At 43.4% G+C, this 27,927-nt stretch overlaps 1 protein-coding gene across 2 annotated transcripts in view; it reads left to right on the top strand.

Moving 5' to 3' along the window:
* The window catches only part of LOC127042977 (cytochrome b-245 heavy chain), a 65,823-nt gene that overhangs the window by 25,947 nt on the left and 11,949 nt on the right, over positions 1–27,927 (top strand). The window contains exons 1-7 of one of the 2 annotated variants that reach the window (XM_050936590.1): positions 10,545–10,976; positions 14,134–14,229; positions 16,221–16,331; positions 20,902–20,986; positions 22,024–22,169; positions 23,493–23,683; positions 26,896–27,025. In XM_050936590.1, coding sequence (XP_050792547.1) covers positions 10,932–10,976; positions 14,134–14,229; positions 16,221–16,331; positions 20,902–20,986; positions 22,024–22,169; positions 23,493–23,683; positions 26,896–27,025 — 804 coding nt within the window. In that variant the 5' untranslated portion in view covers positions 10,545–10,931. Of the gene's footprint in view, positions 1–10,544; positions 10,977–14,133; positions 14,230–16,220; positions 16,332–20,901; positions 20,987–22,023; positions 22,170–23,492; positions 23,684–26,895; positions 27,026–27,927 lie in introns of those variants that run through there. The other variant, XM_050936591.1, reaches the window with a different exon arrangement.

Here is a 27,927-nt window from a genome sequence, read left to right as displayed (position 1 = left end):
CTGGAATCTCAGAGGCAGCACTGAAAGCAGGGACCCTCCCCACTGGAGCCGCTGTGGCACTCCGCTGCATCCTGACCCACCCCTGACACAGCAATGGATCCATGCCCCTGAGTTTCCTTCTACAGCCATTGCGCCTTTGCCTCCTCGGTTCTAATCAAAAAGGGAGAAAGTGCCTAAGTTAATACTGACTAGGCTCTAACACCCTCAAAGGGGCTCTTATAGGTTTAGTGATATAGATGTAATCATTGTGGAGGAGGGGGAAATGAGGGGCACCTGGTTTCCCCTTATCCAGGCACATTTTACTGCTCTGCTTAGGTACCTATCTGAGTGCCAGGACCACCAATGTTTTCTCGCTCCTGTCCTTGTTTCTGCAACTCTTCTAACAGAGTTAAGCCACTGTTTAATGGAAGAGGAGGAATAAGGCTACAGAGGCAGAGGATGACTCTTCTTCCATACCCTCCCCTTGCATAGATCTGATGGGTTTTCATCCATATCTACCTGTGGATGAAGAGGGGAGAACTTGGACCACTGATAGTAAATTATCTAATACATAATTATTCTTTATTCCCATAAATCATAGAATTATAGAACTGGAAGGGACCTCAAGAGGCTTTTTAGTCCAGTCCCCTGCACTCAAGGCAGGACTAAGTATTATCTAGACTGGAGATCAGCAACCTTTGGCACGCAGCCCATCAGGGAAATCTGCAGGGTAGCGGCAGCCAGCACATCCCTCGGCCCGTGCCGCTTCTCGCAGCCCCCATTGGCCTGGAGCAGCAAACCACAGCCAGTAGGAGCTGCGATTGGCTGAACCAGCAGATGTTGCAGGTAAACAACCCGTCCCGACCCCTCAGCAGATTTCCCTAACAGGCTGCATGCCAAAGCTTGCTGATCCCTGATCTAGACCATCCCTCACAGGTATTTGTCAAACCTGCTCTTAAAAGTCCTCAGTGATGGAGATGCCACAGCCTCCCTATGCTATTTATTCCAGTGCTTAACCACTCTGACAGTTAGGATGTTTTTGCCCTTGCTGCAATTTCAGCCCATTGCTTCTTGTCCTATCCTCAGAGGTTAAGAAGAAATTTTTTTCTCTCTCCTCCTTGTAACAACCTTTTATGTACTTGAAAACTGTTATGTCCCTTCTCAGTCTTCTCTTCTTCAGACTAAACAAACCCAGTTTTTTCAATCTTCCATCATAGGTCATGTTTTCTAGACCTTTAATCATTTTTGTTGTTCTTCTCTGGACTTTCTCCAGTTTGTCCACATCTTTCCTGAAATGTGGCATCCAGAACTGGACACAACACTCCAGTTGAAGACCAGTGCGGAGTAGAGCGGAAGAATTACTTCTCGTGCCTCGTTAACAACACTCCTGCTAATACATCCCAGAATGATGTTTGCTTTTTTTGCAACAGTGTTACACTGTTGACTCATATTTAGCTTGTACTCCACTATGCCTCTCAGATGCCTTTCCACAATGCTTCTTCCTAGGCAGTCACTTGCCATTTTGTACATGTGCAACTGATTGTTCCTTCCTAAGTGGAGTACTTTGCACTTGTCCTTATTGAATTTCATCCTATTTACTTCAGACTGTTTCTCCAGTTTGTCCAGATCCTTTTGAATTTTAATCCTATTCTCCAAAGCACTTGTAACCCTTCCCAGCATGGTATCATCTGCAAACTTTACAAGTGTCTTCTCTATGCTGTTATCTAAATCACTGATGAAGGTTTTGAACAGAACAATAAATGGTATTGTAACGACAGGCTATTGGCTGCCTTGCCTTGCCTTGCTTTGCTCCCTCACATGGAGGATGTCCAACCACCTGTCCCAGAAATCCTCCTTCCACCTTTCGCCAGCTTCAGAGAACTCCAGAACCCCATCCGTTAGGGCTGGTGCACCTTGAAATTCCTGCTGTGTTGGAAGACCAGAGTAAATATGGTAACCCCCTGATATGATTTTGTTTTGCTGCATAGATGGGATCAGACCACATTTTAAATATTCCTGAACAGCACAACAGCACCACTGAAGTCCATGGTGTGTTCCTGTTTATACATCAAGAAGGAACTTTATTTGGACCATGCTGGGGAATTGTAACATGGTAGGAATTACTGGGTAGATGGTGTGACAAAGTTCCTCCTCTGCCTTGGTGGGTCCTGCACTTATTGGCAGATTTGCTGGCCTCACAGATTCACCCTGTGAGTTGGCAAACAGCCCAGAGACCTTCCCCTCTGGTAGAAACCACAGTCCAGGTCAATTCATCTTGTGTTTGATCAGGAGTTGGGAGGTTTGGGGGTAACCCAGGCCCAACCTCTACTCCAGGTTCCAGCCCAGGGTCCTGTGGACTGCAGCTGTCTAGAGTGTCTCCTGGTACAATTGCACAACAGCTACAACTTCCTGAGCTACTTCCCCATGGCCTCCTCACAACACCTTCTTTGGCCTCACCACCGGACCTTCCTCTTGATGTCTGATAACGCTTGTACTTCTCAGCTTCTTGCACACTTCTTGCTCCCAGTTCCTCTCACACACTTCCACTCCCACTGGCCTGGCAGAAGTGAGCAATTCTATAACATCAGAGGGGCCTTAATTAGAGTCAGGTGCTTAACAGCCTCACCTGACTCTTAGCAGGTTAATTGGAGTCAGGTGTTCTCATTATCTGGAGCAGCCTCTGCTCTGGTCTCTCAGGGAACAGAAAACTGCTTATCCAGTGGCCAATATATCTCCCTTCTACTACTCTGCTGTTCCCAACTGGCCTGAGTCTATCATAATAGGAGCAAATCTCCTCCAGCATCCCTGAGTCATATTTCAAAGACTAAGATGTCTGAGTGCACAACACTCAAATGCACTACCTGTGTAAATGCCTGGTGTCCACCAGATGGCATTGTCTACTCACTTAGGATGTTAGCTGCCTGCTTCCTCATGCTTGGCCCTGGCTGCAGCCTGCAGACAACCCTCTGTCGCTCTTGCTTTCTCTCCTGTACATTTTTAAATCTCTCTCTTGAAACAGAACTTCCCTCACAGCTTTTTGTTCTGACCTTCTTTCCTCTTGGCCAGGTTAAAAATGAAGGCCTCCATAGTGCAGCGTTTACATGGTTTGTATATAGAAGTAGGAAGATGCTGTGGAAATTGAAGAAACAAATTAAGGACAGTAATTGGAGAAGGAAGGTGAATGAGCAGAGGTGAAAGTAAGCCGATCCGGTCCGGTCCGGTCCGGCGTACCGGCAAGAGCCAGTACACCATGCTGGATCACACCGGCTTCCACGGCGGTGATTGAAAGGGCTCTGGGCTGTCCACGGCTGCGGGCAGCCCAGAGCCCTTTCAATTCCGGCCGCGGCTCTGGCGGCCGGGCTGGGGCCAGGATTTGAAGGGCTCAGAGCTCCTCGCGGCTGTGGGCAGTCCAGAGCCCTTTAAATCCCCTTCGTGGCTGAGATTTAAAGGGCTCAGAGCTCCCTGCCACTGCGGGCAGCCCAGAGCCCTTTAAATCCCATCCACAGCTGAGATTTAAAGGGCTCAGAGCTCTCCACCTCTGTGGGGAGCCCAGAGCCCTTTGAAACCCTGCCATGGCTCTGGCAGCCGGGCTGGGGCCAGGATTTAAAGGGCTCAGGGCTTCCCTCAGTGGCAGGAGCTCTGGGCCCTTTAAATCCCTGCCCCAGCCCTGCAAAGCTCGGGGTTCCCCCCGGCGGCCAGAGCCCTGGGACCTTTAATTTGCCCCAGGGGGCTCCCAGCCACCTCTTCAGCTGGGAGCCCCTGACTGATTTAAAGGCCCTGGGTCTCCCAGCCACAGCTGGTGCCCCAGGGCTTTTAAATCTTGAGAGGCCACGCCTCTTCTGGATGAGGTCACGCCCCCCCTTAGGACTCCGGCAGTACCGGTAAATCTTGTAAATTACTTTCACCCCTGTGAATGAGCTAGTGCCTTGGTGGGTGAAGGGAAGGAGGGGTAGAGGTAACTGACTAAACTGTGTATGTCTAATTTGCCTTGTATGAATATATTGGTAGGATCTTAGAGAGACAAGGTGGAGGTGATATCATTTATTGGACCAACTTCTATTGGTGAGAGTGACATGCTTTCAAGCCACATAGAGCTCTTCTTCAGGTCTGGGAAAAATACTCCCAGCCAGGGCTGGTGCAAGGATATTTTGCACCCTAGGCGAAACTTCCATCTTGCGCCCCCCCCCCCCCAAATCACATACATTATACACAATACACGGTCACAGAGTAACATGTTATAATTTAGAATTTATGTTTCCGCGCTTTAAGTTTAGCAAATTTAGAAACAAGTTCCTCCAAGTCAATGCTGTGAGCAATGTCATGTTCTAGTGACAAGGTAGATAGCCCAACAAGTCTTTGTTGCAACATTGATGTTCGCATGCATGTTTTTATCAACTTGAGCTTGGAGAAGCTTCGCTCACCACTGGCCACAGAAACTGGGAGATTCAAGAGGATGCGAAGAGCAATAACTGTGTTAGGGACACTATCTGTCAGCTGGGGATCAGGGCTGTGGGGAGGATGGGGTCAGGGGGTTTCCAGCTCAGAGAGACTGGGCTTGGAGCTGGGGGTCAGGGCTGTGGGGGGATGGGGTCAGGGGGTTTCCAGCGCAAAGGGACTGGGCTTGGAGCTGGGGGTCAGGGCTGTGGGGAGGATGGGGTCAGGGGGTTTCCAGCTCAGAGGGACTGGGCTCGGAGCTGGGGGTCAGGGCTGTGGGGGGGATGGGGTCAGGGGGGTGCCTGGGGGCACTGGGGCAGCTCAGCTCTGCAGGCTGCTGTTCTCTCCAGCCGTCCAGGCACAAGGGGAGCAGGAGCAGGGACCAGCCAAGGACCAAGGGGGCAGGAGCACAGGCACCTGAGGCCAAGCTGTGGGGAAGCACTTGCTTACCTTGCCCAACGCAGGAGCATCACGGTCCTCTTTCTTCCTCCACTCCACCAGACCACCGCTGAGGCTCTTTTCTTCTCCATGTCCCTCGCTGGGGCTGACGTGGAGGCTGAGCCAGGGGGCAGCCCCCACTTTCCTCCAGAAGCCCTGGTATCACGTTGCCCTCACAGGGCTCCTGCCACGTGCCCTAAGCAGAGCTGCGCAGCTCTGCCCAGCCGCCAGTGCCCCCGCCAGCAACGAAAAAAATGGCACAGGCTGGAGCCCTTGCTCTGGGAGAGAGAGGGATTCTGAGCCTCTGCCTGCAGCCCAGGGATTCCCCTGGGTCAGCACGCCACAGGCAGCCCGAACCTCTGGGCTGCCACAGTGGCACCCTGACCCAGGGGACCCCCTGGGCTGCCGGCTGCCGCGGCGGCGCCCTGAGCCGGGGGACCCCTGGGCTGCCGGCTGCCGCGGTGGCGTCCTGACCTAGGGGTGGCCCTGGGCTGCCGGCGGCCACTGCCGCCGGCAGCTCAGACTCCCTCTCTGTCCCAGCAGCAGCGGCTGCTCAACCATTTAAAAAAAAATTTGGAGGCGCTGCTTTTTGGAGCCCCAAAATCTTGGCGCCCTAGGCAACCGCCTAGTCCGCCTAAATGGTTGCACCGGCCCTGCTCCCAGCATCACAGATAAGTGCAAGGTGGAACAGATTGTTTAGCATAAGTAGTTAGCGAATACTGTAAGGGATCATCCACTTACCTTGCTTCTCTAATATCTTGGGACTGACACGCAACAACTACACTGCATACTGGTGGATTTGACATTTTTTCCAGATTGTGCTGTCCTGCCTAACTTTTAACTCCTGTAACCTCTAATCTGGCAACCTATTCTGTTTCATCTACCCTGGGCTGGGTAGTAACATGAAAGGACTCCACGCTTGTAAAATTAAACTAGTTGTTTATTAACAGAACTATTTACAGGGATGCTGCAACTGCAGCTAGCATTCTAGCCGTGTGCACACAGATATGCTTCCTCCAAACTCTTCTCTCCTGCAACATCTGCTCCTCCTTCCAAGTTCTATGGAGGTTGTTACACTACCTACTCTCACTCTACTACTAAAATCCTGCCTCTCCTGCCCCTCTAAATCCATTCAAATGTTGCTTCACCTTCCATGTGTGACCATTGAGTTCACTCCATTTAGTGAAATTTCAGGGTGACTTTTTGTTGAAACTTTCCTAGGTGACATGTTCTAAAGCAGATATTCCTCTCAGCAGTTCCTACTGCATGGGAAGTGGCTTACGTTAGCTTTAATCATAATTTATAAATCTCAGAATAAACACATTTAACAATATACCTGGTGCTAATTTAGCAGACTTTCCATTCAATAGTGGATAGACTGGCCTGAGACTGTAGGGGAAGATCGCTTTGCCTTTCACCTTTGGATATTTTCTTGGCGAGAAATGTGTCCATCATGGCAGGTTCAGCTGACATTCTCCCCCACCAGGGCAGAGTCGCTGAATAGGGATGCAATGTGACTTCACACCAGCTCTGTAAAGCCTCACACGGGGTAAGGGCAAAACCAATGGATCTGAGATTAATTAGATCCAGTGACCACAATTTCTCCCATGAGGATAAACAGGTGAGTTCTGACTTCTATTCCAGCCCAAGAGCCAGCATACCAGCTGCAGAGGGGCTGTGAAGCTGCCTTGTGTCCTGCTTGCAGATGGAGGAGGATTCCCCAGTCCTATCCAAACCCAGTTTACTTTGACCTCTGACTTAAGGGGGTGTATGAATTTATCCTTTAAGATGTTATCTACAGCTCTACATCTATTATGGGAATAATGTCTGAATGAACATCTGCCTGGAAACACGTATATGCAGGACTGTATTTCAACCAGCACTTATGCAGGATACACCACTTGAGGGTGCTATTTCTCTATATAGCACAGGCCTGCTGTGCCATTTAAACCACTGTTTGCTGCTGAAACCGCTAACGGATAGATTCTGTTAATCAACATCTGTGATACCGAGCTTGCAGCTTGCTGGAGCCCTGCTCATGGCTCTCCTGCCTGCTTGAAATAAGATGTTGTGAAATGTCATGATTAAGAAGATAATAATGAGCCACTTTCCCTGAGAACTGAAAAAGGACAATTTAAAGTCCAGTATCAGAGGGGTAGCCGTGTTAGTCTGGATCTGTAAAAGCAGCAAAGAATCCTGTGGCCCCTTATAGACTAACAGACGTTTTGGAGCATGAGCTTTCGTGGGTGAATACCCACTTCGTCAGATGCATGCACATGCATCTGACGAAGTGGGTATTCACCCATGAAAGCTCATGCTCCAAAATGTCTGTTAGTCTATAAGGTGCCACAGGATTCGTTGCTGAATTTAAAGTCCAAGAGACCTAGAGACACCTGTTAAGTCCCACTGGCATCTCTCATTAACGAGGCTGAAGTGATAATGGTGGGGTCTGTTGCAGTTTTGTCCTGTCATAAGCAGTCTCAGGTGGAATCCATTGCGTCCACAGAAAAACCTCTATCCTTCTGCCACTCATGTCAACTCGGCATGGTGAGGCGTTGGAGAGCTATTTTTATTAATTATTATTATTTTATTTTATTTATTATAAAATGCAATTGTGCCCTTGTTCACTCGCTGGCACAGTCATGAGGTTGTTTAGGCATTTTGCTAACAGGACTCAAGGAGTCTCAGAATATGTCATTTCTGTGGGATCAGTGATAACAGAGTAACCCAGTGACCATTTCCCCTGGTGCATAAGCACAGGCCTTTTCCCTGCAAGGCACAGAAGGCACCATACAACCATTGCACTCCAGTGCAAGTGTGAGCAGATGCTAGCTGTAAATGCTAGTATGATGAAACATGAAGCATTACTCGTCTGCACTGAGCAGAAATAATTCTCGAGCCCTTTGCCTGCCCACTTCCTTCCCCTCAGTAGTGCAAGGTAATAAAGGGGTGGGGGTGGAGGTTGTCAGAAATGAGGATATAAGAGGAGACATGTAGTTCAGGGTAACCTCAGCTCAGAAAAGAGGTGCACAGTGGTGGGCTCGCTACTTGACTTGACTTCTACTACTAAGTAGGGCAACATAGCAGCTGCACAGCAATGTGCTCAGTAAGGCAGGGTCAGGTTCCTTTGTGCTTGCTCTCCTTGGTTTTAAACCTGCAACACTTCACAGCTGTGCACTGTGCAGGATCAAATCTCTAATGCAGGCAGGTGCTAAACACATGGGTCCAGTGCAACTGCATGGCTTTTAAATGGGGACAGAATTTCACATATGTATACTGACAGGGAATAACGCTGTGCTGGCAGGGAGATGGAGTTGGTGAATTTGTATTAGAAGTGTGTGTGAAACAGTCACAAGAAATTCCAAATCCTTGAGACTTGAACATTTTTGCAAAACATTTGTGCTAAAATAGGACCTTTATCTAGTGAAAGTTGTACCTGTGAAAGTTGTCACTGCAAAGATGTGCAAGATGTTGTACAGAAATCTTTCCCTATCTCAGCTGGCCATTTTGCAACATTTTATATAAACAGGAAATTTTGGAGTATGAAAACAAGGGGAATGTCTTTGTTCTACAATCTCACATTCTCTTACAAAATAACTATTTTTATCCATGCAGTCTGCTGGCAATATCTCCTTGTCTTGTGTTCGTGGATTTTGGTAAATATAAAGCTTTCAAAGACTTACAAACACCAGATGAAGGGAGCTTTCAGTTTTTCATCAACTATAATAGAACATGAAAGTGCCAGGAAGGGAACCAAGGGCCACATAGGGAACAGGTGCCGGTTATGAATTAGTCACTCCTGGTGAAATCCTAGTCCCATTGAAGTCAATGGCAAAACTCTCATTGACTTCAGTGGAGCCAGGATTTCTCCCACAGATCACATCAACTGTGAGAGTAGCTGACATCCATCTTTTGTTTAGACTTACTGAGTGTAATACTCCAGTCTGTTTCCAAGCAGCTATCCCAGTTCAGAGGAGGTTTTGCACATCAGGTGGCAAGTTAAAGCATATTCTGCTGGGTAATCATTAGTGTGGCAGTTACCGGTTGTCGGACCTGCTGGAGAGAAGAATGTTTCACCGGCTTATAGAAGTGAATAATATTTTCAGTTGTTATGTTTCTCTTCCTATGAGACATTTGATATTATTCTTCTAAGGGAGCTCTGGTTAGAGAAGAAAAACATCAGATAGTCTAAGTGGCATTTTTTCTTGCCTTTCTTGAGTTGTAGTGTTAGAGAACACAGGATCTCAGCCTTTTTTTTACCCGTGCCCTCACTACCACCCTTTTTTATTTTGAAGTTAATTATAAGGCACCATACTATGGGCAGAGGAGACATTTCTCTTCAGTCCATATGCATTTGATAACGGGACATTTCAAAACCACAACAAAATGTAGGATTTCTCCATTCGTATTGGAAATGCCATGGATCAGACATCTCCCAGTGCTATCGTCAATTCTGGGTCATGACTGTGGGGGCTCAGTGCTTCTTGGATTCGTGGGGGCCAGGAACTATTCCTGATCCATATAACTTATGCCTTGGCTGCAGTGGTGTCTAAGGGAATATCTGACAACCCAGAACAGCTGGAATTTAGTGCAGTCTGGCCACACACATCTTCGCTTCTCTCCTGGGGCCATTCTATGGCACCAGCAAATCCCCCTTTAAACTAGGGAACTGGTTTTCCCTTGTAGAGAGATTTGACTGGTTCTTGTTGTGTATCGGGGTTGGGGAGCAGCCCAAAGTCAGCACCTACGTACTGCAGATTTTTGCCTTCAGAACATTCTTTTCACAGACACAAGAGCCAGGAATGCAAGGCCAGGTCCTCGGCTGGTATCAGTTGGTGTAGGTCTGTCAAAGTCAAGTGACAGACACTTGGGAGCTCTCTGTTTTTAATGGCATAGGAGATGGATCACACAGGAAATGCTAGTCCGGGGAAGGGGCAGGGGAGCATTTTTGCAAGTGGGAAGTTACCACAGACAAGAGTCCTGACCTTGCCCTGAGACCCTCTTCCCTGATCCCCAGTATTGCCCCACTCTACCTTTTTGCTACTATTTACTGCAGCCTTGGACAGCATTTGGGAGTCACATCATTGTCAAGTCCAAGTGTTCCAAAAATCATGAGACTGGCTTAAAAACCCACAAGCCTTCCAAAAGAGAACACATATGGGGGTCATCTGGTGTCTGAGCCTTTGGGATATATTTGGGTCACATTCTACACTTTGCTCTGCAAGCACAAAAGCTAGAGTCTTTCCCCAGCCCCCTGCTTTATTTTTAAACAAAAACATAAGTTGATTCTCCCATAATCACATGCTCCCAGGAGCTGGGAGTTTCTAAAAAGCACCAAGTCTTATGAGAGTTGGCAACGCTTTTGGGCTAACTGGGAAGGCATGTCCACACCACAGCACTGACTGAGGAGCCAAGCAGAGAGCAGCTGGGAGGCAAAGAGGCCCAGATCTTCAGACATATGTAGGTTCCTAACCTCCATTGAAATCAATAGAAGTTAGGAGCCTAAATACTTCTGAAGATCTGGGCCAGAGTTGCTAGTGCATGTCTATCAGGGAAGGAGATGGTAAATCATCTTTGGAGGCTTTTGTGGGATACTGAGCTGCAAGAGAGTAATAAACTGTGGGAGAGAGGAAGTTAAGGGAGGAGATTGGATCAGCAGGTGTGGGAGGGGCAGGGTGTAGTGCTGGGTGGGGAGGATGAACCAAGGAGGAGTCTGATCATGTGTAGTTTCTCATTCTGCTAAAGGGTTTCACTGTTGTAGTTAAGTGACACCAAGGTTTCGGGCAGAAACACCCTCCAATGACATTTGTTTAACCCAAAGTAGTTCATACACAAAGAAAAAAATGTCAATTTCCAAGCTCTCCTTATTTAAGGCTGGGTCTTAAGATGTTGTGTTGTAGAGATGTCAGGAAAAATGTAGCAAATTTAAACCATTGCATGGGTCGATGGTTAGGTAATTTCTAGATGAATGACAAAGGAAACAGGTTGCATCAAGACTGCTGCTCTCACTTCCTTCTGTGGGGAGATACACAAATTGCCTGAAGAAGAACAAAGCCAGTGTTCACTCTGCCCCAGCAACGATGGGCAACTGGGTGGTGAATGAGGGACTCTCCATCCTTGTCATTGTAAGTACAATACCTTATTGTGATTCACATTTGGCCACATTTGAGAGCTGAAATATGCTGATCATTTTGAGTCAACTTTAATGTTTCTGATACCGTGGCTCTGGGCAAGCAATAGAATGTGAAGAGAATTACTACTAAAAATTACTGGGTGAAATCCCAGAGTTCCTTAGTAATGAAGTGCCATTGAGTTCAGTGGGACCAAGTTTTCATTCAGTACTTGATCTCATTTGATTAGTTATATTCATGTAAGTGTTTGAATGGGAGAGTGATCATGGCATGAGAGAGCGCAAATAACATTACATTTCAATGTAAACTCTGTGAATGCAAGAAAAGAAATACCTTATCAGACTATCTAGAAATAAGTGCTAATGAAACTGAATTATATAATGTACAGTGCTCAGTGTAGGCTATTTATGTCAGAGTGGCAGATTCTGGGATTCTGCATGTGGGGATCCTTTGTTAAGACTTGCTGTGCTTGACTCTTGCATGAATATGCAGTGAAAACAATGCTATGTCGTTCTAGCCAGTGTGTTCAATTAGTGCCAGCCAGGATATAAAAGTGGTTGGAATCCCTCTCATGTGTAGGGGAGCTAGGGTCTGGGACAGAAAGATCATCCAGGAAAAGCCAAACTTGGAGAGGAAAACTTAGATGGGGGTTTAATAATTGAGTGTTTTATTTGATTTATTAATAAAGCCAAATGTCCCCAAAAGACTCGGTTCAGACTACACAGCTTGTATGGTCGCATGTGTGTATATACATGCAGCAACACGCATACTAGAAGCAGGATGTGAATTCAACCGTGATTCCTGTTATGTTTCTGTATTTTTCTTTTCAACAGTTGATTGCTAGCCAAAGATATCTTAAAATCCAGCCTGATATACAGTGCAATTGTGAGAAATAGTGAATTGATTGTATATCTTCAAAAGAGTTACTAGACCATCATGAAGCTGATTTTTAGACATGCTTTCAAAATGTCTAAAAATAATGTAATAATGCTGATGATGTGTAATAGGTTTATTAAATGAATAACCATAAATTAGTCTGGAAAGTCATAGGTACTGATCTTGCAAATACTTTTGAATATGATTAATTTGATAGACCTGAACAGTGCCACTGAAATCAATGCTCAGGTGCCTATAATTACGAATGTGAGCAAGTGTTTGCAGGATCAGCGCTTTAATCTACCTGAGGCAAAAGAAATGATACTTTCATATTTAAGAGCTCAGCTGCTCTTTTTTCACATTAAAGAGCCTGTCTTAGGGAAATATTAATGATACAAAAGATATAGATATTCAGTTCTGTAATAACAGTTACCTATAACTAGTCACAGAATTTTTGCCAGATGCTATTAAAGCTAATATTCTATACACCAATAGGAAAAAAAAATAGACTTAGAAATATAACATCTGTGGTTGCTGAAATGTGAACTTGTGTCATCAGAAATGGATTGTGCCTTCCATTTACTGCCCAAAATGATATCAGTAGCTAGGACATATTTAAAAATGAGGTATGAAAATCCCGATGGCTTGAAAAATCAATGTATTGTGCTGTCATGGTCAGTGCTTCAAGTAAGCATAAGCTCACAGGAGCTGAGCTCTGGCATGTCTCCCTCACAAGAGCTGAACATTAGCTGAATTAAAACAAAAGTGTATTTTCACTAGAGTAAGAAAAACGAGGAGTGATTTGAATTAGATTGAAAGAAAAATAAGTAAAGGTGTAGAGACAGAAACAAGTCAAAGGAAAGCTTCTTTAGAGGGTCTGATTGGAACAGCGTTCAGCACTGTTCACTGTTACAATATTATATGCTACTTGGGTGTTATTCCCCTGGCTAGACTTGTAATGCAGCTTAGGAGTTCTGAACTTTTCTTCCTGCTTTACACTTTCTCTGTAATAGAGATCTGGGGTCGGATTCTCCTCTCACACATTCCAGTTTTACACTGGTGGAACTCCATTCCCTTCAGTGGTGTTACCCCTGATCTACCCTAACGTAAGCGGGAGGAGAAACAGGCCTTCAGGGTCTAGGTTGGCCCCAGGCTTTATCACAATGCTAGTGAGGGCCGGGGGCCATTGTGGAAGCAACACCTGAATCCTTAAGGTAGGAGTAAGGGAGTGCGGCACTATAATTTCTACCACCCCAAACCCTCAACAGGAGGTTTGATTCACCCCCAGCTCACTGCTCCCTCCTCCCAATCCCTCCCATGAGTTTCTTTCCCACCTGGTCAATCCACCTGGGGCTGAGCACAGGGGTGCAAACTGCCCATAGCCCCCAGCTATTGCTTTGTGGGACTTGAAGCCAAACAACTATCTCCAAAACTGGGTAGGACGGGCCAAAGGGAAATGTGCTGATGCAGTGAGACCTGCTGGGCTCTGTGCTCTGGCAGGGATTTCACCAGGACTCGGACTGAGCTTATAGCTACCCTTGCTCTGTAGAAACTGTAGGAGGGAGATCACAGTACAGTTGAAAGCCACCCCAGCCCTTTGGCACAGCTTCAACCCCTGGCTGCTACAAGGGGAAATCTGGTTGAAGACCTGCCATTAATAATGGTCATCAGCTCAACCATGCACACATGGCCTCAGGGTCACATGTGCCTCATAAAACCACTTGAGCTAAAGGGGACACTTGGTAAGCTGCTGCAGTACTATGGCTTATTTCCTCCATAGGCTACAACCTTTCAGAGGGTGGTCTAATCACACAGATTTAAAAAGATCTGATGTTGCATCCAATTCAGGGCAATGGTATAAATAAATGTTAATCAGTATGTGTAGTCGTAGGGAGGATACTTGAAGGACTGTTAGCTGTAGGGTTATTCCATTAGTGTATATGCCTGGAGAGGAAACAGGGGATTTAATGGGGATGGGAGCTGGGTTGGAGTGTGGGGAAATTATAATATAGAATGAAGGGGTGGCACAAAATAATAACAATAATAATAAAACACCTTAATCAGTGCCCCTGAGGAAATGGCAGCCTCCATTATATTAAAGAGGTAAATACGGTGAAGGTTTTAAGGCCAGAAAGGGTTATTAGATCAGCTAGTGTGACCGCCTGAATACCATAAGCCATAGAATTTCATCCTGTAACTCCTGTATTGAGCCCAATTTGTGTCTGACTAAAGCATATCTTTTGATTGCATCCAATCATATATTTTTCTCATTCAGCTTGTGTGGCTGGGGTTAAATGCCTTCCTCTTTTGGTGGTACTACAGAGTATATGATGTTCCAGTCAAATACCACTATAGCAGAAAGCTTCTTGGGGTAAGTACAGCATGTGTGTTATCATGGCATATACTGAACAAATACAATTTTAACTACGTCTTCCTATTTTGTCCTCAATTCTATTTGTCCTCTATCTAATAGCAGTTAAAAATTCATACAAACAAATAATTGAACACACATGGTGCTTTCAAACAGAAAAATGGAATGCAGAGCAGACAAATCCCATTTTGTAGATGTCTTCCAGGAAGATTCACACTCCTTTTAATTAAAAAATAGAACACAGATCATGACTGCTTTATTAGGCAGAAGCTGTGCAGAGTATTTCCCTGGAATGAAAAAAAAGCTATCTTAATCATTTTTTTCATAGAATCATTTTTCTATTCTGAAGTGAATAGTTTACAGATCTGTTTGCCCACAAGGCTAGTTGTCATTTATGATTATATCAAAATATATCTATATATAAGACCCTGGAATACCAAATGTAATCCAATTGGCTGACATAGGTCATGTGACCTATTATAAACTGGTTTCCAAAGCTTACTAATCATAGACTCATAGACTTTAAGGTCAGAAGGGACCATTATGTTCATATAGTCTGACCTCCTGCACAATGCAGGCCACAGAATCTCACCCATCCACTTCTATAACAACCTATGTCTGAGTTATTGAAGTCCTCAAATTGTGGTTTGAAGACCTCAAGCTGCAGAGAATCCTCCAGCAATCACATTACCACATTAGACAGGATGAAACAAACTGTTGCTAAAGCCAATTTGTGAGATGCTGCAAGAGATTCAAACCAAGCTGATTTCTATTAGTATTTTTATATACTACAGAGAAGTCAGTGGTGGGAATTGCTCATATTTTTTTAAAAGTGATCATGATAGAACCTCATTATTGCAAAAGTTACTGTTAGCTCTGCATCATAAAACAACATGATATTTTCCACAGAGTTAGTGATTTGATTCAACAAAGCTGGGAATCTTTCTCTTGCTTTCACAGTCAAATGTATTGGCCAAATTCTGCTCTTATTTATAAGGGTGCAATGCCCTTTGAAGTGCTGCTTCTGTAACTGAAAGCAGAATTTTTTCAACATTGCTCAGTCTGAATGAAGATTTACAAATTGTTCCTCCATCCTTAATAAAAGAAAAGAAGCAAGCTTCTTCATCCCTTTTTTGTTGCTCTTTGTTGAAGTTGTAAATCTGAAACCATAAGGAATATGATGATCAATACAATGTTTTCTTTTAAAATGGCCCCGATCATAAAAAGAAAGAGAAACCTGTATTTACAGAAAATCATTGGACTAAATCTAGTCCTGGTTTCTTTCTTGAATATAAATATTATAAGACACACTTTCCTAGTATGCTGTACCCCTCTTCATATGACTTCCTACCTATCTTCAATGAGACCACATTCTAATAGTCATCAGATGGGGAACTGCTAACTAGTTACATCTGCTCTGTGTTTGGCCTCAGCTGTCAGACCTAACAGTGAGCCTTTAAAATAATGAGATAATTTAAACACTGAAAAGAGAAGCAAGGTTTTATTTGAAGGCATCTCTGTGCTGCTATATGTGTGTTCAACTGATCTGTACAGAGCAGTATTTGGGTGAAATCTAAATGACATCCTTAATCTTCATTTGTGCTCACGCTAAGTATAAAGAAGCTTTAGGGGGCATGAGCATCAGGACTCAGGGTACATCTACAGTGCCACTAGGAGGGTGCTCCCATCCTGGCTACACAGACATGCTAGCTTTGCTTGAACTAGCATGCTAAAAATAGTAGTGTGGCTGTTGCAGCATTGGTTAGGTTGGACTTGGCAGGGGCAGTCAGGTGGGCTTGTACTTGGCAGCTAGCCTGTGCTGCCATGATGGCTGTACTGCTATTTTTAGCATGCTAGCTTAAGCAGAGCTAGCACATGTCTGTCTGCCCAGGCTGGGAGGTAACCTCCTTCCTAGTTGCTGTGCAGACATGCCCTTAGTTTCTTACACGACATGCTGTACTGATATTGCCCTATGTTACATTTCGTTACAGTCTGCTTTGGCTTGGGCACGAGCACCTGCAGCCTGTTTGAATTTCAACTGCTTGCTGATTCTGCTGCCAGTCTGTCGAAACCTGCTCTCCTTCCTTAGAGGATCCAGTGCGGTAAGATGAAGAAAGACTTTCAGAATATTGAGAGAGAGTGGCCCACATTACTGAGCTCGAGTTCCCCAAAAGTATCTTCCTTTTTACGTGCCTCTTTTCAGAAGTCATGAAGTCCCGAGTTTTGCCATGGAAGAGAAGTGAGGGTTATACACTGAGAACAAATGAACCACAAAGGCCTCACTTTCAAACTGTCATCCCTGGAGTTGCACCCATTTATGCCAGAGAGGAATTTGCCCCTGGCTTCTAACTTCGTGCCTGAAATTTTGAAAGAAAGAAAAATATTTTCAAAAGCTATGAGAGCTGGATTTTCACACTTGAGCCTTCCCTTCTTTCTCCCTTCTCTGCTGCACATGGTTTATGCCAGACTCAGCCTAAAATTGCTTAACAACCGTCTGACCTTTCACCTATGGAGCACAGGTGAAATAGGCTGCACATGAGAAGCACCACTAAGTGGTGTTCCGTCTTAGCTGAAATTGTGAGTGATCTTCCATGGTAGCCCTAACCAGTGCACACTGCAGCAATCTAGCAATCAGGACATGGATAACTGAGAGGAAAATATTCTATCCAAGCACAAACCTATCCTTGACTACTACAGTCAGGACGCCAACAGGAACTCCAGGTTGCAAACCTTATTAACACAAAATGTTCAAATGAGGAAGGAGATACCATCTCATGTAGTTACTTACCCTCCCAACCCTATCCCATCACCTCAGCTTTATCTGAATTGCACTTGCTCACCTTGTTCTCATCAAAAGCTACCAGCAGGCACTGGGAAACTAAAGACGCTACTCTATCATGGTCCAATGAAAGAGAATCACAGGACAGTTCCCATGCAAAACATCTTATCCTCCCTCTTCTTTCTTCCCGTATGCCTCAGCACAAACACGTACATACCCAGTGGCTCCAGTTCAAGAAGTTCATTTAGCTCTGTGAAGCCTTGTAAGATAGATTTCATGCCTTAGAGATGCCTTCCCTGCTTACGCGCCATCCCAAGGGTTGCGGTCAGTTGGGACTTTCTTACCAGGTTTCTCCAGGTCTCCTACAAAGATGTTCTCAGTAGGCTGCCCTCAGCCCAAGGCTGTTGGCCTAAAGACTGTGTTGCAAGGTTTATGTAGGCCTTTGCATGAGGCTGGTGGGCTGAGTGTTATTTGTAGGCTAGAGAGGGTGATTTTATAGTTGAAGGATTTGTTTGTCTTAGTGCTATTTATAATAAGTGCAGCTACAACAGGTCTTGTGAATAAAATGAAAAATAAATAAGGAGTTTGGCCTCATCCTGCCCTGTAACATGGGACTTTTTCCCATGTCACTAAGTCACTACAAAATGTCGGACACTTCGGCACAGTTTTTAGTATTCATGTCCAGAGAGACCCAGGACTCAAATAGCAGTGGTGTTGCTTGCTGGTCATTCTTCAGTTGACTTGGCAGAGCTGTGTGGGAAAATACTTGCTCGGCATCTGTTACATTATGCTTAGCTCAGGCTATTGCTGTTAGTTCCATCCGTTTATGAGCAAATCTAGAAACTACAAGACTGGGTCTTCCAGGCTAAAAATCTAACTTTAATACAAAAAATTCTTTTAACTTATAGGAGTTAAAATTGGAGTAAATGTCCAGCCTCCATGTCTCTGCCATTGCTTCATAAGCAATATGCTATGAGTTTCACTTCTCATTTTTCAGATAATTTGTTCTTTTCTGATGGCGAGTAACACTTATTTACTGAGAAAAGGGGAAAAGAGCTCAGAGCTGAGAAAATTAAAAAATTGTACAATCTCTTTCCTATACTGTTTCCAAAAACTGAACAGCACAGTTGTTATGGGCTATCAGATGAAATATTATTTAACAGCATCTAAGATTATCTGGTCTTACCTCAGATACTATTTTATTCCAGCATTATATAGACTTATAGCTACATGGCACCTGATGCTGCATTATTTGCATATCCCAAAATTCCACTGATTTCATTAGGATCATATGGAAAAATACTATGCAATCATGTCAAGTATCAGGAGGTAGCCATGTTAGTCTGTATCCACAAGAACGACAAGGAATCCGGTGGCACCTTAAAGACTAACTGATTTATTTGAGCATAAGCTTTTGTGAGTAAAAAGGCATCTGAAGAAGTGAGGTTTTTTACCCATGAAAGCTTATGCCCAAATAAATCTGTTAGTCTTTAAAGTGCCACCAGACTCCTTGTTGTTTTATGCAATCGTGTAATTTAAAACTGTATCATAAAGCATGTGCACAAGGAAGTGACTTAAGATTTCACAGGCAACCTTAAGACTGCTTGACTTTGCAACCTGAATGTTATTTTTTTTAATTAAATTTTCTAGATAAAAAAAAAAAGAGAAATGGAAAAAAAAATCTACCCACAGAAACTTAGTTATATTCCACATGTTGTCCGCAGGGTATGAACCCAAGACTTTCACATCAACAGCACAGACTTCTACCACTTATGCTCATGGAGTCCCTGATACTGACTGTTTATCCTGAAGCTCACTTTCTTCTTTAAGCTTCTTGTGTTGCTTGCAGTCAACGTGCTCCTTTATTCTGTCAGTGCGTGCACTGACCTCAATGCTGCAGAACTCACAGCACAATGCATCCTCTTCACTCTCATCTTTTCTTTTCTTGAAAATTTCTAAGCACTGATTTTCTTGTTGGTAATTCAGGCATAGATTTGAGTTTTTGCCCCATGTTTTACCTTTTTATCTTATCTATCTGTAATCGCCAAGGAGCTTACCTAGGTTTCTGGGGCTCTGTGTGCTGATAGTTCAGGGAGAGGCACACTGTCCCTGGTAGGAAGGGGGAGGCAAAGGCAGACTACTCTGCTAGGCAACTAAGAGGGTGAGAGACTATTTAGAGCAACAGGGGGCCCTGTTGTTTTGGGGAAGGATTGCTGGCATGTCTGCGCTGAGGAAGGAGCAGGGTGAAATGACTGATAAGGGAAAGCTCAGGAAGAAGAGCTAGCCTGACCAATAAGGAGTGAGATGCTCTCCTCTGGGAGCTCTTGGGGAGGAGAAGCCATATTGGGAGTAGTCTGGAGCCAGTCACAAAAAGGGCAGGACTGGCTGTGTGGGGATCCAGGCCCATTCATCCAAACCCATAAGCAGATTGGCACCGAAGGAGGTATCTGGGTGGATAGAGGGAATTACGTATCTTTATTTGTGGAGGATTGATTGTTTCAATTCAGCACCACACTAAAGGGATGCAAAGAAATAGGTGGGCAGTGGCTCCTTGTTAGCCAAACATAGCACAATATTAACCTTATCTGATTTTTCAGACCTCCACCATTTGTGTTCTGTGTTTGAAGCAGTTCCACAGTGTAAATCTCAGAGTTGCAGGACACAACGATCGTGTAAAGCTTTAGAGTTTAACAAAAATAAGTACCCAAAAAATACTGAGTGGATTGATAAACAGATGTAAATCAGTAAAAACTGAACTCCTTTAATAAAAAAACTGGTAATTTATCAGTGAAAATCAGTAAAAACTGAAGACACAAAAGACTAAAAGTACTTTACACATGAACACTCAAGACTTCTGTGTTTTCTTGCAAAAATATGCTTGTATTTTCTCCAGACATCTTAAAAATAATTTGGTGTGTCCTGTTTCCATGTCTACATGTTAATCTTAGACTGTTTGTATCATATTTCCTGGTGATTGCTTTTCGTGGTTGGCAAAGAGAGGACAATGTAATGAATGTTTAAGAATACAAGGAGGAGAAGGAGAACACAGAGAAGTATTGATCCAAAGACTTCCACTGATTTCAATATTCTCTGGATCAGTCCTCAAATGTGCAAACCAGTGTCACAACTGTTACCAAATCTGTCAGCTCGGTTTCTTTTAAGGATCAAGTTTTTCAGCTTTATTTATTGATTAGTCAGGGAGATTTTTATTTCTGTTTGTCTTTGGAAGTCAGTGTAGTTCCAATATGTTGCAAGATGGGCAGGTTAATGTCAGGCCAGGATGGTTAACTTCAGACCAAGTTAACTGGCAGGTCAGCAGTTCTGCTCTTTGGGGAAGGAATTGTATTTTCATATGTGTCTGTAAAGTGTCTAGCACCTTTTGGCTGGTAACTCTTTGAGGCACAGACTTACATATTGATACGACACATAGCCCAGTGGGATCTTACTCCAACTGGGACCTCTGGGCACTACCATAGCATAATACCATAGAATAATAATGAATGATAATACCTCTGGTATGGCAGAGAATTGTCACAGCCTCTGTTCCTCATATTAAAGCAAGTCTTAATTTAGATATCCATCCACTCTCTGCCATCTTGAACTCCCATCCTATCATCAAGTAACTTGATTTAATCAAGCATCTTATAGCATTATTTGGCATTGCTATATGGTAAAATATCACACTATAGCATTTAATTCATGTCTTTTTTAATCTTTACTTCAATTTCAGCAAGTCTTTCACGTCTGTTAGTCTATAAGGTGCCACAGGATTCTTTGCTGCTTTCAGCAAGTCTTGTGTCAATGAACCTAGATTATTCTCCCAGTTAAGTATACTATATCCTTCACACCACAAATAAGCTGCAAAGACTTTTCTTTCTTTTTTTTACCCAAAGTGCTGCTCAACCCGTATCCGGAGACAGCTAGACAGGAACCTCACGTTTCACAAAATGGTGGCTTGGATGATTGCCCTTCATACGGGTAGGTATTTAAGAGTTTTTTCTTGATCATTGCTTTATCATTTCACCTTGCACAGAATCCAAATGGAAACAGTGTCTTTGGAGTTTATGACCAGGTACCTCATTTCACTAAACTAAGAGAATGACATATGGCATGGGTTAAATCAGTTTCCAAATGCTAGTCTGAAACTAGCAGAAAATGAAGTGGCAAAAGACAACTCTCTGTAACTCTGTTATTCCAGTGCAGGCTACTCTCTAATAAAGGGTATTCAATCATGCCCTCAGAAAAATTGGTACCCAATGCTTTCTGAGGCTTGTTTCCAAACTGGGATGTTCGTAGTAATAAGGAGAGTGAAGAAAGAGAAGCTGCATAAGAAGGATTGGGTAAATGGGCTTTCTCCCCTACTTGTTATGTAGATTTGCCATAGACTTTTCTACAGTGCTGATCATAACAGTATCTGAGCATCTTACAAACAAGAATACATTGAGCTTCTCACTCCTGCTGTGGTCCCTTCCTGAGGTACGGCTGTTGTATTATTATTGGCATTTTACAGAAGGGGAACTGAGGCACAAACGATAAAGTGACTTGTTCAAGGTCAAGCAGGAAGTCTGTGTCAGAGATGGGAACACAACTCAGACCACCTGAGTTTTGTACAGGTGCAGGATCAGACCCCACAGCCCAATTTTTCAAATGCAACTAGTAATTTTGAGTGCCCAACTAATGACATCTCAAAGGGTCCTGAATTTCAGAAAGTGCTGAGCGTCCATCCCTAGTTGACTTTCTTTGTTGCTCAAATCACTTAGTCTGTATTGTGCCTCAGTTCCCCATCTGTAAAATGGGCATAACCATCTCCTTCCTGAAAGGGTAGTTGTGGGGATAAAATCCACTAATGATCACGAGTCTCCCAGACATATGGTGATAGAGAGCAAAGGTTCTATTCTGTAGTTTGGACAAGGCCTTAGTGTTCAAAAGCCAGAAACTTTTTCTGAGGTACCTATACAGGAAATGGTATAACACTTACCTAACACAAGCCGTGTTGTTTTCTCTGTCACTCGCAGCCATACACACCATTGCACATTTATTTAACGTAGAGAGGTGTGTGGATGGACGTGTTGAAGCAAAAGGAACTATTCAAGCTGCTCTCTCTGATCTTGGTGACAAGACAGGAGAAACCTACCTGAATTTTGTCAGAAAAAAAATCCCGGTAAGTGACCATGTGCCATGGGGAATGTTCACGTAGGCAACTATGTCAAGGACATTTTGTTATTTGGTATGGTTAGTAGGTTGAATCTGTGTTTAAATCACATTACAGGAACAAACCCTGCACAATGTAGTCCTCTATATTTGGCAATAATTTATAAAAGTGATGCTGAACTTCAATAATAGCTCACATTTGTCCCCTAACAGTCTCAGTCCTTTAGAAACATTAATGCATTAAACTGCGCCTTTGTGAGGTAGCTGGATAAGCATCATCATAACCCCCATTTTACAGAAGGGCTAAGAAAGTCACAGAGAAGTGAAGATTAAAATCTTCAAACTTGAGTTCCTACAATTAAGGTCTGTTTTTTGTCCCCCCCTCACACACACACACACAGCTGTTGAGCACCTACAATTCCTATTCACTTTATTGATAGCTGCAGGTGCTCAGCACCACTGAAAAGCAGAATGTTCATATTGGTACTTACACATGGATGTAGGCTCCTAACTTTAGACATACAGCTGTGAAAATGGACTTCAGTGACATTTTTTCCCCACACAACTAGCCAGGGGCAGAGCTAGAAACAGAACCCAGAATTTCTGACTCCCACTTCCATAAAAAATACTCTATTTCCCTCTTCCATTTAGTTTACTCAGGTTCAGTACAGTGTGCAGTGTGGCATACATAGGGTATAAACACCAGAGTGATTTAGGAGTAAAATTTCTTTGGAAATCAGTTGGACTTGTGCTCCTAAATCACTTAGGTACATTTGAAATTCCCACCTGTGAGGTGAAATCCTGACTTCCCTGAAGTCAATGGCAAAATTCCCATTGATTTCAGTTGCACTAGGATTTCACGCCAGGTGTGAATGAATGGTGGGTTTAGGTCGAAGCTTCTGATGCTCGAAAGGCTTCTTCCAATTGTCAGTCAAATCTACTACTTTGACTGTTTTTTAACATGCTGTAACCACAGTGTCCCAGAACATCATCTTGTAACCCAACAGGTGTGTACTCTAGTAGCCTTCTAGACATGCCTACCGCTGAAGTGTCATGGATGGGGTTTGGACTTATCCCTAACCAAAAACTTCAAATATAGTATGAATAAGTGTGATTGCATCACTCTCATCTTCAAAGATCCCAGATGGCTTCCTCTATCCCCCTCTCTTTTTCCTATCAACTTCTGATCACTGCTGACACTTTAACTATTCCCATGCTGTTTCTTACAGTATGCCATCTCCTTAAAGATTCTGAAATGAAAATGACTGATGGTGCCCAATTCAATTTTGATAAATTGTCTTCATTTATACCCCTGTGTGTGTTTATTTCACAGAACCCCGAAGGTGGCCTATACGTAGCTTTCACATACTTGGCAGGTCTCAGTGGTGTCATCATTACATTGGCCCTTATATTAATCATCACATCATCCACTAAAACCATTCGAAGGTCCTATTTTGAAGTCTTTTGGTACACACACCATCTCTTTGTCGTCTTCTTTATTGGACTTGTCATTCATGGAGCTGGGTAAGTATTTGTAAACATTCACTGCATACGCTACAAGATACATGGTAGTTCATGTACTGTAAATTGAAGCCCAAGAAACAGACATGTAATGTATCTGATTAGTGATTTAGGATGCTATCAGCTGTTATCTTGATAGTGATTATTGGCCCAATCCTACAGACACTTAAGCAGATCAGAGACAAGTTGTCACATGCATAAACCTTTACAAGAGATAGTCATCTTTAGATTCACAGATATTCACTTTTTGACTTTCTAATTAGAAAGTTCTTTCCTGTGTAGGGTTTCTCTTCCTATAACTTAGCTCAGCTTTATTTCCTAGAAGGAATTACATAATACACCACCTGAAATAACACAACCACAAACCAATTTTTGTTGCCTTAGTGCTAAATCTAACAAGGAATTATCTTTCCAAACATTGTTAATATTAGCAGTCCATTAATGTTTCAGAATTGGATTTCAGTGGTTGCAGGTTTATTTATAGACAAACATTAATTGTTGTGGCTTAGAGACAGCTCCTAAATTCCAAACAGGCATGTTCTTTTCCCGTGGATCGTTCATTTCATTCCTCTTTTTTTCCCCTTGCAAAATACCTTAAGAAGTTATAAAGAGAAAGAAAGGCAGCTTTAATACTAGGAAAAATAAACTCCAGTTACTGTTTAAAATTACAGAACAGATGTATAAAGCAGGACAGAAAGCTAAGTAGCATTTAGTCACAAGCAGCATTTCTTGGCTCATGCTCAGAAACTACAGTTAAGAGGAAGTTCTTGATGTGACCTTTTAAAAGAGAGATTGAGTGGTCCAGAAGATGGGAAAGAGTTCTTTAAAAAGGGTCGGTAATGATGACTGTGCAAAAACACTTCCTCCATCCACTACAAATGGCCCCAGGGAGAAGTCAGAAATGAGATTGTCACGGGGGCTCTGCACATCCATCGGAGGGAGGGATGCTTCCGCTTGCCCAGTGCGGAGTTGATACACCCTGTCACATGGTCATCACAACTCTCAGCTGGGCCAGACAAATACAGTCAGGGACTACGGCCCTTTAGGTGGGGCAGAGCAAATGAACAGTCTGTAGCTTTTCAGCCTCCTAGCGGGGTTAATAACTACAAAGAGCTTTTGGCCTTCTAGGCAGGGCAGAAGAAATGAACAGTCTGAAGCCCCTGGGCTTCCTGCTGGGGGCAAACAATTACAAACAGGGTTTCAGCCCCCTGGCCAAGGCAGAACAAATGAACAATCTATGGCTGGAATCGCCAGCAGTAATGACCACCTGCCAGCATGGGGTGGAGGGCAGGGGAACCCGGGCCCACCCTATTCCGCCGGGTTCTGTGAAGCCGGTAACCTCCCTATTTAAGGTTCAAGCATTGACTCCAAAACATTCCCTGGGTCACTTCATACTCTTAAGTCCATTGCAGGCCTGTCTTCCATGGGCCATGGTTCAGCATCCCAAGTTGATCTCCACAGCCAGTGTGCCCTCCGTAATGTGGTCCGGGATACCCGCCTCAGGAGTCTGGAGGGCTTACTGGTGCCAGCAGCACATGTCCATCCTCCTCCTCAGTCAGCCCTGACTGAGCTGGCCAGCTTCCTTTTATCTGCTCCCTCCACATGAGGCATGTGCAGCAGAGATGCAGGGGCGTGACTTCTTGGGTCCAAAGGGACTGGTTAACATCTGCTTGCCCAGTGCGGGGTTGGTACACTCTGTCACAGAGATTACAGCTAGAGGAGCACAAATAGCAAACAGATGAGAAGGAGACTATGAAGTTAACACATTAGAGTGATCAAGTATCAGAGGGGTAGCTGTGTTAGTCTGGATCTGTAAAAAATGACAAAGAGTCCTGTGGCACCTTATAGACTGACAGAAGTATTGGAGCATGAGCTTTCATAGGCGAATAGCAACTTCATCAGATGCATGTACATTAGAGTGATGTAAGTCCAGGAAGTGTTTTGAAAACTAGGATGGAAATTTTTGCTTTTTTAATATCTGGGATGAATAGAAAGCTAATGAAGCAAGAGAAGATAAGAATGGTTCATATCTCCTGGAGCAAAAGTAATGCCTGTCATTAAAAAGTCAACACTTGTCAGTAGTTACAACACAATGGTATATTTTTGTCTCTATTTACAATAGGAGGTAAATGAGCAATAACTACTAGTCAACGTTGTCTTTTTACTTACAACCTTGGTAGTTTAAACTTGCAATACTGAAAACCTTGAAGTTTAGAGAGCAAGGATTAGGAACATTGCCAAGAGAGAACTGGAGTAGTCTAAATGGGAGGAGATGAAGGCAGGAATAAGATTTCTGTGGAGAAAAGGACAAGTTCTAGCTATGATCTCAAGGTAGTAGGCAGTTGTACAGAGAGGAGAGATGTTAGAAGAAAGGATCAGCTTGAGACTAAGATAATTCCAGTGTATTTGGCCTTACGAGAAAAGTTGAAGTTTTTGAGTATAAAGAGAATGATAATCAGGTAATCAGAAATATTGGACAGAAGACCTTTCACCTAGAAGGAAGACTTAGTCTTTCATGTGTGAAGGGTACATGTTACAAGTAACCAGGCACTGACAGACTCAGTGTAGTTTGAGTGATGGAAAATATACAACTCATTGTCTCTAAGGAGATGCATAGCTGCATGTCATTTGTGTATGGAAAAGTAATAACCAAAGTTGATGCTAGAAATCCGGGGGAGAGCCTTAACTGGTGTCAGTTGTCATAGTGCCATTGACGTTTTTGCACATGCTAGGATGTGAGAGACTGACTAGCTGAAGATCTAGTCCACAGCTTCCAAGAGACAGGAGAGGTCAAACATGGCTTGTACAGATGAAGTTTGTTTGCAATAATTGTAGTTATGGCCACTGATAAATTGAGGATCCTGATTTTTCCACCTCTTATTTCAAGGGATAGAAATAGAACAGGCAGAAGGAAAAATCAGGCTTTCTTTTAAACAAATAAAATATTCCCTTTGTAACCACTTTATTACAACTTGTAACTAGTATTTCTCAGTTCTTCACTTGATGTTTTATGTGGAGAGGTTTCCCCTAGGCAATCAATACAGATTTGCCTCCCCTTTCTCCTTATTTTAGTAGCAAATCTGGAGATTGAGCAGTGTAGTAGAATCTTACCAGAAAAAATGGATATTAACAGTGCATAAATAAATTGCTGAATGTAATAACTGTAAGTACTAGATATCATTTCATTTACATTAACATTTTGTATTATTTTTAAGCCGTATTGTACGTGGACAGACAGATGAGAGCTTGAAAGAGCATAATCCACATACTTGTGAAAAGAACTTCACTCAGTGGGGAAAAATAAGTTCATGTCCTATCCCTCAGTTTGCTGGAAATCCTCCTATGGTATGTTCTATTGTCTTAAGTATAAATACAGTAATGAAAGTCTTCAAAATCTATCACTTTTTGTGTTAAACAACATGTTTAGATACTATAGAAAGATTCATCTGAATCTAGATATGCAGTAAACCATGAGCTTCAGTGGGAAATCACTTGTTTTTTAACATTTGAAATGGCAGATAGTAATCCAAGACAGACTAAAGAAGGTTGGGTGAAGACTGCATGAGGAGGGTATCACCTAAATGTCTTGCTTTTGAGCTGATACTTCGAGGCCTAGGTATTGGAGATCACCAGGTTGTATATCATTGTTGGGTGGGCTACCCAGAGAAAGAAGAACTTCTGAGGAAAACATCTGACGTAAGAACACTAGCCAATCAGCACTGAGTGACCACATCCAAGATGGCAGCACCAACCCAGCCTCCTCCACGCTGGTTGAACTACCATCTGGAGTAGTTCTGCTATTGGTCCCATCTTTGGATCTCCAAATAGCTCTTCTTCAGAGACAATTGAAGTTTCCTGAATTGGTCCTGACCATCTCTAAACTAAAATGTTCATATTTAACAGGATGGGCAAAAGGAAAGGGACAAATATTGAACAAGATTGACATATCAAAAAAATATGAGAACGATTCACTAGAATATAATCATGAGCTTGCAGGGTTTATTCAAAATTCTATGTTAGCTTGCTCATGCAAAGGAAAATTGCAAACTCCTCAAGGCAGGGATAGTTCTTTTTGTTATGTGTTTGTACAATGTGTAGCACAATGGGGTTCCTGGCCTACGACTGGAGTCTGTAGCTGCTTTTGAAATATAAATAAGAAATAATATTGAGAGGGAATATTTTGTATTGTTAAGGTAGGTACTGTGCATTAATGTAAAACAATGGCTTAAGGAACACTGAGGATAATA

This window comes from Gopherus flavomarginatus, chromosome 1 (genome assembly GCF_025201925.1).
Source record: "Gopherus flavomarginatus isolate rGopFla2 chromosome 1, rGopFla2.mat.asm, whole genome shotgun sequence".
NCBI lineage: Eukaryota > Metazoa > Chordata > Testudines > Testudinidae > Gopherus > Gopherus flavomarginatus.
The sequence above is the reverse complement of the archived record's forward strand: the minus strand, read 5'-3'. Positions and strand labels throughout refer to the sequence as shown.